Source organism: Musa acuminata, chromosome BXJ1-9 (genome assembly GCF_036884655.1).
Source record: "Musa acuminata AAA Group cultivar baxijiao chromosome BXJ1-9, Cavendish_Baxijiao_AAA, whole genome shotgun sequence".
Lineage (NCBI taxonomy): Eukaryota > Viridiplantae > Streptophyta > Magnoliopsida > Zingiberales > Musaceae > Musa > Musa acuminata.
In genome coordinates, this window is record NC_088335.1 from 37238045 (window position 1) to 37250018 (window position 11974).

At 38.2% G+C, this 11974-nt stretch overlaps 1 protein-coding gene across 2 annotated transcripts; it reads right to left on the minus strand.

Moving 5' to 3' along the window:
- Positions 1-5512: 5512 nt before the first annotated feature.
- LOC103974274 (WAT1-related protein At3g30340-like) lies at positions 5513-8407 on the minus strand. Of its 2 annotated transcripts, XM_065083568.1 has the most exons (6): positions 8167-8407; positions 8026-8088; positions 7805-7921; positions 7137-7551; positions 5928-6079; positions 5513-5837 (listed from the first exon to the last, which is right to left on the minus strand). In XM_065083568.1, the coding sequence occupies exons 1-6, from the start codon at positions 8349-8351 to the stop codon at positions 5699-5701; spliced, it is 1071 nt and encodes a 356-aa protein (XP_064939640.1). In that variant the 5' UTR covers positions 8352-8407; the 3' UTR covers positions 5513-5698. The 2 variants fall into 2 exon arrangements, with proteins under 2 accessions (XP_064939640.1, XP_064939641.1); XM_065083569.1 differs by lacking the exon at positions 7805-7921.
- Between the last annotated feature and the right edge of the window lie 3567 nt (positions 8408-11974).

Here is an 11974-nt window from a genome sequence, read left to right on the forward strand (position 1 = left end):
TAGCGGTACCACCACTTGACAGTCTCTCAGAGACTATGCCTGGGTGGTACCATTGTCCAGACTGGTGGTACCACTACCTGACATGGTCTCGAAGATTATGCCATGATAGTGCCACCTGTTTGGTTACTGTTTGGTCCTTTCACTTGGCCTAACATAGCCCAAACTTAGGCCCAATTGGCCCCTAATTAAGTTAGCTCATTTCTAATTCAATTATGTGTTCATTATGAATTTTAAGGCATACACTAAGCTAAATAAGTCCATAAGTCTAAGTTTCTTCTGGCAATCTTCCGGCGAACTTTTGACGATCTCTCAGAAATGTTCCAACAGACTCCCGGTAAGCTCTTGGACTTCATCACGATCTTCTTAGTGAGTTCCGATGAGCTTCTTTGGTAAGCTCCTAGACTTCTCGATCAATTCTGGCAGACCTTCTGACAAACGTCCGGACTTCCATCGAACTCTCGAACTTCCAACAAAATCTCATTCTTGACTCCGGGACTTTATTTTACTTTATGCCTTGATCGCTATCATAGTTAATCCTTTATACTTAAAACCCACTTTGATCTAGAAAATTATTACAAAGCTTGAATCAAGTGTTGTTTGGCATGTCATTGGTTTATCGATGTTTCGTCTGATTCTTCGACGTATCGTCCTCTCTTGCGACCTATTGCCCAATCAGTCAGTTGACCTCTGTAACTCCGATTTTCTTGGCCTAATTTTTGCTCTTCTTAGTATGATGCCCGAACCCATGGCCCGAAGCCTTCTATCAATACGTCGACTAACCCTTCGGCTCGATGTCCAATCTTTTGACATGTTTTTCTCCAGCCCAACATGATTCTTCCTACTTTAATTGTCTCTCCCTGATTGAAGCTTCCTGCATTACTCAAAATGTAGATCAAATCATAAACACTATTAATTAGTTTCATTATCAAAATTCGAGATTCAACAAAGGCAACCTTGGGGGCCAAGGAACCTTGGTCGCCCAAAGTAGTCTTGTTGCCGAGGATTCCTAGCTATAGGGGTAACCTTAGTAGCCAAGGTTTCCCAACCGCATGGGGTACCCTAGTGTAGGGTACCCAAAAGGTCTATAAAGTAATTAATTAAATATTTTAATTAATTAATTATTATTATTATTATCTAGTTATCTTACATGGTGATGTGTACATGTGATGTATGATGTGAACGAATGATCATAGGCCATATGATGTGTGTGTACATGTGATGCGATTATTATTATTATTAGGGCCTATGAGTCTCTAATTTTTTTCTCATTTATTATCAGGCCTGCGTGTCTATAATTAAATTATAAGTACTTAAGAAGGCACAAAAGGATCGTGGAAGCGGTAGCGGGATGCATGAGGTCAAGACGGATGATCATGACGCATAGAGTTGAACCAAAATATCGACAAAACCTATGAGGATAAGATGGACGATCACAGGGTATAGAAATATACTTATGCACACATAGATCGTACTGTGAGTGATTGGGCCCACTAGCTCGGGCTTGATCATATTAGGTCGTGGTCCATGATCATCTGGTGTGATTACTTATATAATGTATGATTACTTATATACCTACTAGATTTATGTGTGTGTATATATATATATATATATATATATATATATATATATATATATATATATATATATATATATATATATATATATATATATATATATATATACGATATAGATATATATTAAATATGTATATGTATGACATGTTATATTAGGAGACTGAATCAAAAATCCCTCTCAATAATGTTAAGTCGATAGACATGAGGCAATTAGATTAGCCTACGTAACCTTCCATCATTATAGGAAAAAATTGATTTTCAATATTTTTTGAATTAGTCGAGTCCCTCGAGGCTCACCTATATTACAATTCGAGATCTTGCCTATGATATAAAGATATCACTAGTGACTTAAAGACGTGGTATGGTTGGTCGAGTCCCTTGAGGGCATATCATCGAGTCAGACTCATCTTAAAACGATGGTGATAACTTAACTGGACATCATGGTTAGTCAAGTCCTTCGAGACCATAATGGTTCGAAGGTCAAATAGGACAAGAATCATAAGGAGTTGTGATCAGCAAGAGTTACCTACCTTTTAGGCTTAGTGTGATTGGTTGAGTCCCTCGAGATTACATCAAGACGCCGATTGGATCCCGATCCCCACTAAAGATCCGTCGGAGATCTTCGATTCACACATTGGAGGGAGTTATGTTTTACGAAAAAATAGTGGAAGTATATTAAGATAAAATTGTTAGGATCAAGTCGGCACTAAGAGGGGGGGGTGAATTAGTGCATATATAAAAATTACGTCAAGTCAGAATTCTTTATGTGATAAAAGCTCATATCATAAATGTTTAACTTTGAAAATGGTTGTAAGAGTGTGTCACTAAAGTAATGAGAAAATAAAATAGTTTGCAATAAAGGTAAATAACAAAACACAAATGTAAACTAAGTTTATAGTGGTTCGGTCATCGTGGTCTATGTCCACTCCTGATTCCTCTTCCATCGAGATCATTAGCATCCATTAATAATCTTCCTTTAATGGACGAAAACTAACTACCCTTTTACACCTTTTTCTCCTTTTCATAGGTTCAGGAGAGAACATTTACACCCCTCTTTTATAAGTGTTCTCTCACACACCTCCCTTAGGACTATTCCTTAGCTATAGGAGGAGAGACTCTACACTTTAAGAGTTTACAACCTTCGAATCATAGAATTTTTATTCTATTTTCATGTGTATACCAAGCAAAAATCTGTGGGGTATTTATAGACCCCAAATAGCTTCAAAACATGGAGCTAAAATTCAAATCCCCGGGTACTTGCGGTACCATCACCTGCTAGTCTGACATTGGGCGTTACTACCACTTGACATACTAACACTGAAAGACTATGTCTAGGAAATACTACCACCTAGTTTGGTAGTACCACCACTTGACATAGTTTTGAAGACTATATCTGGGCGGTACCACTGCCAAACAGGATATTGAATTGGCCAAACAATATGCCCAATTCAGCCCTAATTCAGGCCTAATTGGCCCCTAATTGAATTGGCATTATTTCATCCTAATACTGATTCAATTAAACCTAAACTAACTCGATCTAGATAAATTATTACAAAGCACGAATCATATATTGTATGGCATGTTATTGATTCTTCCAACGCTTCATCCGATCCTTCGGCGCATCGTCCTCTCCTTCGGCGTATTACCCAATTGGTATGTTGACTTCCTTAACTTTTGGTCTCTTTGGTGCAATATCTGATCCTTTGGCCTAATGCTCGAACTCACGGTATGATGTCTTTCTGCTGGCACATCGACCGATCCTCCGGCCCGACATCTAATCTCCTGACATGTTCAACTCCGGCCCAACATCTAATTCCTCCTACTTCAATCAATTTGCCTCTCCTTGATCGAAGCTAGTCCTACATCACTCAAAATACAGATTAGATCATAACATTATCAATTGGTTTCATCATCAAAATCTGAGATTCAACAATAAGATCATATCTTAGTTGTTTACTTTTTGTAAAGTCTGCATGTTATTTATTTCTGCTACATATTTATTTTTAGAAAATATCGCTTTCAAATCCCTTCATGGCATATTTGATGTCAACTACCTCATTGGTCCAAATTACACAGAATAGCTCCACAACCTCAGAATCATTTTCACGACGGAGAAAATCATATACGTCCTTGATACAGTGTTGCTTGCACCCGAGAAAGAGGTAAGCGAGGATGAGATCGCTCACATAAATGACTCCACTCTTGCTTAGTGTTACATTTTAGGCTCCATGACCCCTGAGTTACAAAGACAGCATGAAAAGATTGAAGTCATATTCATTCTCCTGCATGTCCACAAACTATTTGAGGAATAATAAAGGACTCAGCGATATGAGATATCCAAGAGTCTTTTCCGCACTAGGATGACTAAGAGAACATCGGCTCAAAACCATGTCCTAAAAATGAATGAGTGGATAGAGAAACTCACATGTCTAGAAATAGTCCTAGAGGATAACCTATATGTGAGTCTTATGTTTCAGTCCCTACTAGATTTCCTTTCTTAGTTTATAATGAATTTTAATATGAACAAGCTTGAGATAACTCTCCTTAAGCTCATTAATATATTGAGGAAGGCAGAGAGTACTATCAAGAAAGAGAAACCAATTCTCTATACTAGTAAGACCATAAAGAAAAAAAAGACAGAAAAGTCTCTTGAGAAGGGCAAAGGCAATCCAGACCGGGTAAAGCAAAGATTGTCATGAAGGACCCAGCAAAAGACAAAGGGCACTGCTTCCACTATAGCAAAGACAAACACTAGAAGAGGAACTACAGAAGGCAAAACAGATGCTTGGAGAAGCATCGGAGGGGTCGAATCGGGACACCCCTAACATAGACCAGTTGTGTAGGAACCCCGACGCCATCCATAGATATGGCCAAAGAAGTAACTCAACAGCTAGGGGAATCTAGCACTCCCACTCGACTTCACCATGCAATCACCTCTCCCAGTGATCCCTCTACATCGATCGACTACGTTAGCTCCCTTATCAATAAAGAGTCATTAGGAAAGGCAATGTTAATAAAAAGATGGAATTCGATTCGTTAGTCGATAGTTTCGTGTGTTAATCAATCAGTTTTGTGCTGATAACTCCTCTAAATCAATCAGGTCGACTCGTTAGTCGATAGTTCCGTGTGTTAATAGAGATGGAATTCAAGAGAATACAATGTTAATAAAAAGATGGAATTGGAAGAAAGGCAAGGCACTGAAAACGAACTCTGTTTTGTGCTGCAAAGTTTAGTTGAGGAATATAGCAAGATGGAATTTGAAGACAAGGCAAGGCACTGAAGACGAACTCTATTTTGTGCTGCAAAGTTTAGTTGAGGAATATAGCTTTGTTCCTGCTTGCAAAAAGAACGGGCTACTCCATTAGTTTATTATCCATCTACAACAACCCGAGGGATAGGGATGCTTAATCTCATATGAGACTGTGTTTGAAACCTTCAAGCTATGTCCTGGTCCTATATGGACATGAGAGCTACCAAGAAACTAATGTTTTGTTCTCCCTAAATTAACTTAAAAGTGCTACACCATCATCATCCTATGTTGAGCTCAAGCTTCAAAAAGGACATTTTTATGGGATTTCAGTTTGCATTATTAGCTATATTCTCAACAAGTCATACTGATTAATATTTCCGCTAGGAATATGGATGAATAAGGGTGTAACATTGGAGGCACAAAACATGGTTTTAGAGCTCAACTCTATTGTAATTTGCAGACCTGAAATGGTTTTTCCTTTCTTTTTTTTTTTTTTTGAAACAAAAGGAACACTTGTATTAAAAGAAAAATTTAGCCAGAGGCTACTAAATTAAGGGGCAGTGAGCCCCAACCCGCTTAATTTATATTACACATTTGCATTTTGGTGCCATGTGATGTCATGTAGCAACACATTTTATTTGATGATCTAAGTGTCTGGCTCTGATCTCACTGAAAACAACAAAGATAGTGAAGGTAATAGTTTTTGATTTTTCAGAGTTTGACTCCGTATCCTGACTTCAATATTATCCGAGGAAACTTGAACTTAACATACAAGATAAGGACTTGGATCTTATGCATGCATACAGGCTACAAGTATTACAGAACATGTACGTTGAAGATGGTGGACGTCAGTCCTCCAAAAAAATGCCTTCTTTCACACAGATTGCAGTTGTACTTGCACTTGGTTCTCTCCATTCCCCTCTGCTGCCTTCGCTGCACAGCTGCGGGCTTCCTTGTTCTTGCCCCACAAAAGAGAGTAGAGGCCAGCAATCACCAGAAGTGACCCCAAAACACTGCCAACACCACGAAAGAGAGCATGTAAAACCAGTAATGTAATCACAAGAAAGCAAGAGATGAGTATGAGTAACAGGACACCACGATACCTTCCGAGGTAAACCTGCTCATGGAGGATGGTGAAGTCGATGCCTGCCCCAAAAATCTGTACAAAAGGCATGAATGCTGCAGTGAAGACCGGCCCTCTTTGCTCCACGCACCAAGACATGGCCAGGAATCCCAGTCCAGATCCCGCAATTCCCTAAATCAACGTGAAACTCCATCACCACAACGACTTGAAACAAAAAATACCCATTCGAAGTCGATTGCTTTAACATGTATGTTGGTAAGGTTTAGGCTCTAAAAGTTGAAGCAGTGATTGGATCGCTGCGTTGCTTGTGCAGAAGTGGATGCAAATGCCGGACTGGAGGTAGCTGCTTTCTTCTTTGACTAAAGAACAAATGAGAAGTGGGTCGGCAGCATATATTCCCCTTACCCTCTCATAAAGTCTTGTCTGCTATAAAGAAGACCTTATGATCTAACTTTTGCTGCAGGATGTGTCTGAAACTTTTTCTTAGACTAGTTTTAATCGAAGTTTCGCTTGGCCACTTGCTCCTTTTTTTGTTTTCTAGCTTACTGTGATTACAACTGATACAAAACATAATGATATGATAGGATGAAAAAGTAACAATTTCTTCAATCAAGTGATTTGTAAGTAGCTTTTTCTTAGAACGCTCGCCATCAGAGAACACCAGATATATATATAATTAGGCCAGCTTTTCTTTATGCTAGAATTAATCTAGGAAATCAACCATAAGCCATGCTTCTTTGACTCCGGAGAGGACCATCATCGCTGGGCAATATTATGGCCTCCAGAGATGGTACAGCCTAATACATTGGTGGTACACATCATTTAGTTTGAGCATATCGCTACAGCATGTCTGTAAGGTTAAATGTGGCCCTTGAACAATCATTCATGAACTGCCTAGTGGAATTTATTCCTCCCCATACGTCATTGTCATTAAAACTTTCCATGTTTAATGTTGGACTGAGATGACACAAACAAAGTCTTTCTTGTAGGTCAATCTTAACTTAGATATGACATCCCGATTAATCTTATATTTATAATGCATAAAAATAAGATTGATTTGGAAATCATGAATGTATTACTATCAATTTTAACTTAAACATTTTAATCAATGACTAATCGATCAAACGAAATTGATGAATCAGTTAACATATCAAACACGAGTGACACGAGACATTCCAAGAAGGAAGGAAAAAGAGAAATTATGAAATCTGAGCAAAGTGTTTCTTACCGAAAAGATCACAGTAGCGATCTCCAGCTTCTTCCTCAAAAGCCAAACGGAGTGGCCCCTCACCGTGGCCAAGCTCATGGCGGCGGTCTGAAGGAAACTGAGGAAAAACATCAGTGCAGTGCAGGAGTAGAGAGCCGGGTACTTCTCGCCGAGTTTGGATTGCAGAGGGAACCACGAAGACAAACAAAAACAACCGGCGAGAAGCGCAAGAGACGCCATCAACCAAGTACTTGAGGTGTAGCTCATAGCAGGCGGCAACGGTGACTGTGGTTGCGCTGATGCCGTCGATCGATGAGGTGCTTGATTCAAGGCGACGCCCTTGTAGAACATCAGCACGATCACCCCTGTGAAGCACACTGTTGCTCCGATTGCCTTGGCAATCCCCGCCTTGGTCTTGGGATTCAGGGACTCCATCCTGCCGAAGCAACATCAACATCAACTCCAAGGAATGTGGCATGCACAGTAAAGTTCTCGAGATGAATGTGCTATCAAGAGGACGCCTAAGCTTCATCAATTCAGAATCAGTTTTATCTCTATTAAAAAGCGAAGATTTGGGGCTAGTAGCTTGAAGATGTATTTACAAGTTAAAAAGTTGTTTCTCGCATCCATCTTTTTGTAACTATGTGAAAACAGTTCACCATATGTGTGCTCCGGGGCACGAAAAGTACCGCAAGGCTAAGGATATGAGGAAGGTGAACACAGGAGAGACGTTGAGGAAAGCATATGCAAACGTCGCGGAGGTGTAATGCAATCCAAGAAAAAAGAGAAACTGCATCAGAGACACCCTGCAACCACAGTTTGTTTCTCTATCATATCCACTCATATATATATGTTGAGCAAAAGCACTTTGAACCAGAAAAGCTTTACTAAAATCTATCTATGGAGTTACCCAATCAATGCGCTAAAGAAGATATATACAAAGATCTCGACCGTCAGCTTTGGCCTCGTCTTCCTGCAATCACCATCCACTACAAATTAGAGCTCAATTCCATCTCTCAGGTGAATCAGTGGCAGTTGTTTCTATATATACCTCTCGTGGAAGTAGGCGATGGGAGCCATGAACAAGGTTGCTATCAGTTGTCTGAGGGTAATCAAAATAAGCTTATTCATCCCCTCTTCCATCACCTTCTTGACCATGGTGTTCATCACCGCAAGCATGACATCCACTGCCAGCATTGCGAAGACTGATCTCCACTCACTCCAATTACAGGCCATTCTTGCCGCCAGCCAGCCAGCCAACCAGCCAGCCACAACTAGAATGCTATATCGGTGTGATGCGAAGGGCGTAAGGATTCCACTATCAAATCGGGGGCTATTTATGCAGCTCACCTACTGCTTTTTAGCGTTCAAGTGCTGATATCATCTGAGTGCATCAGCACCGGAATCCTATTCTGACTGCTGATAGATTCACAGGTTTTACTGCTGATATCAGCGTGATTACGCCAGCTTTGAGGTGGCGCCCGTAACTTTTCCAGTGTAGCCATTTGCCCAATTGATTATTTTTATTGACCTACTAAAATTGGAGAATAAGAATTGTAATTCATGGCTGCTTGTTCTCCATCTGCGTATATGTAACATGCTGCAGTATAAGTATATATATATATATATATATATATATATATATATATATATATATATATATATATATATATATATATATATATATATATATATATATATATATATATATATATATATATATATATATATATATATTGAAGTTTTGGCACGGATCGACTTGGAACATCTTGATCAAAAGATTTATTTAGTGAATGACATGTACCTTTCTACGGATGGCGTTAAGCTAAGCGGCCATATCGGAATTGTTCCTGAACTCTGTCACTTGAGATCATTGATTCTATATGAACGGCTCGGCATTTTGGAAAAGGACATCCCACTCTATAGTTCCCGATCGATTTGCCAGTCTCTTTAGGCATCTATACTCTCCCCATGATCACAAATCCTGCAGTCGCCAATTTGCTAACATGGGTACAATGTTTCCGCCAAAAGTTATTTTCATCTCTTATTCCATAGAATTGGCACCTTGCATTTTATTGAAACAGCGAGTTCCATAATTAAAATGTTCGTGAGCTACTGTGGCAGTGGAATTCTTAGGATATGTAGATATAGAGGGCAGGAATCAGAATCACTGTCTTGTCATTAATGTTAGCCTAAGGCTGGCCTATACTTTTACCTCCATTAGGTATCGCTCGTTATCGACGACACACAATAAAGAAAGCGTTTACTTATTGACTCCTCAGTACCCAAAGATTGCTGATGCTTTTGTGGTGCTTCTTCGTGTGTACAAAGCAAGATGGACTTGGACTTTATATGGTGTACTCGGAAACTTCCGCTGATTAGGAATACTGATGGAGAGGAGGAGACGAAGTTGCGAAGGTGGTTCAGAAAAGATGCATGAATGAATCTAAAGCCACAAAAAAAGCTCCAAGGAAAGCAGTGAGCTACTGCTTCAACTTTAAGTTGGTCACGTACTGGGAAAGAAGAAAAGCGATCATTTTTAAAAGTCAGCTTCTACATTGTATAATCTACAAATAAATGCAGCGATAGAAGGAAAAGAAAAAGGTCGAGAATAGAACCAAATTGACGATCCAAACAAACTGGTTAAGCTTTTTGGTCAATGCCAATCTGTTTTTGGTGAAAAGGCTTGTTCTCACATTGGATTTTGCAGCAGGCAGAATAAAATGAAGTAGGCCATGCCACCCTTAAAAGAATAGAAAGCAAAAACCAAGATAACCTCTCGTTCTATCAATTTATGCCATTAATGCCGTGGAAAGCTCCAAGAACCAAGTGGAGGAGGTATAGGATTACGCCATAAATGCCATTCCTTAGGAATTGTATCATTGACAGAGAGTATTGGATTCTTCATCAATCTCAATGGCTTTTATATATTTGGTATTTAAAAATCAGTATCTAAGTGGAGTAGTGCTAAGAAATCTTGAGAAGAATATATATATATATATATATATATATATACAATCTGTGTCATCATAGTGTGAAAAGTGTTTGCCATTGGAAGGCACTGCATCAGAGAGTTTAACCATGCCTTTTCAGTTCTCATGGCATTGTCTTGGTGGTGCAGCCATGAATCACAAGGATATGAGGACCACCAACACCAGTCAGCAGTCACATTCTTCGTCATTGTTTTCTCAAAAGTAGTCCTACTTATCTTTACTACCAAAAGACCTTCTCTTTTAGAAAAGATAGTCAAGCACATGCATGAGGTTTTCGTCAAATGCAATGCAAAGTAAAATTGATGTATGCAGTCAGTCTCGCCTCCGTCAATAGAGTGATTGTTTCCGTATGACTTGGCTCTTTCTCTTCTTTCGAACCTATTGAACCATGAAGGATCCTCGGATCATCAATTAAGTGCTTGGAAAAATGTAAATTTCAAACTTTTCCAAAGATTTGCTCTCCTTTTTCCTTTTTTTGTGATCGACTAAAAAGACTATTGGATCTTGGCAATTTTAGTCTTTGGAAATCTATCCAAAATCTTATTGTTATATGTCAATAGTTTTGGACGTATCGTAACCCTTTGTATCAATTTCTTAAAATGAGGTGCAATTGCCCAAAACCTTTCGTTCTCATTCTACATGTCCACAAGCCCAATACAATAGGCTAAGATTTGAAGGTTTTCTCAGTCAAAATATGGGCTTTGGGTTTTTCAAAATATGGGCTTTGGGCTTAGATGGGACAATTGGGTCTTTTAAACCTAAATCAAAGAAAAAAAAAAAGGAAAGAAAAATGATGCACGCAGCAATGGAGAGAAGCGAACGTGTGTAGCTAACTGCGGTGGCCCACACAGCGAGAGGAATGACTAGAGAGAGAGAAATTAGGATTTTTAGTTTTTTACTTCGTGATCAGCTTCACGATCAGCGGTTAAGTTTTATCAATTTTGACCCAAATTTTATATTAAAAATATTTACAATAATTTCTATAATCCTTACAGTAAATTAATGATATTACTGTGATTCTCTTATTATTCTGTAGAAAATTTATTATAGACATATTATTATTAGATAGTAAAAAATTAAGATGGACTATGATCTTATGATTTTTTTTCGCATTGAATTTTTCACGTTATAAATTTGGTCTCACTTTATGATTGATTCATTGTTCTGTTATTTATATTGTTCTAGTTTATATGTGCTTTTGATATCAAATTGATATTTTGATATCAAATTGTGTGTTAGAAAAGAATTATTCTACTCTAACATATTTTTCTCAACATTTTTTAACCTTGGATGAATATTGGTAAGATTAGAAAAAAGAACAACTTTGGTTGACATATTTAGAGGGCAGCTAGCTTCTATCATTGCCTTGTCTTTCGGAAATTTTGATGTATTTTTAGTTCGGAAAAGCTTTTGAATTGTATGTTGGGCTTATAAAATATCATTGGCATATGTTGGGATTATTTTTTTAGTATAATAATAAAAATTATTTATTTGAAGTTATCAGAGGTATTTTCTTCGTTGGATGGGTGAGATGATATTTTTATGCATCGATATCACGTCATAACTGTGATCAAAATTGATAAAGTCCGATTCGATAGGATCAAATCGAATTTATAGTATTACTGATTGGAATTGTCATCCCTATTCACAATCAATAGTGCTTAAATTTGCTGGTGACAATGTACATATCCCGAGTCTTAACTCATCATTCCCTAACACAATAACTAACATTGACTTGTTCTTCCACTGCGGTTCGATAACACATACTGATAAGTGATGATTTTGGCATAATATGGATTCTGTTTCTGCTTGCTTATTCTGATGACTTAATCGCCACCTTTCAGAAAAAATAGATGTTTAATTAAG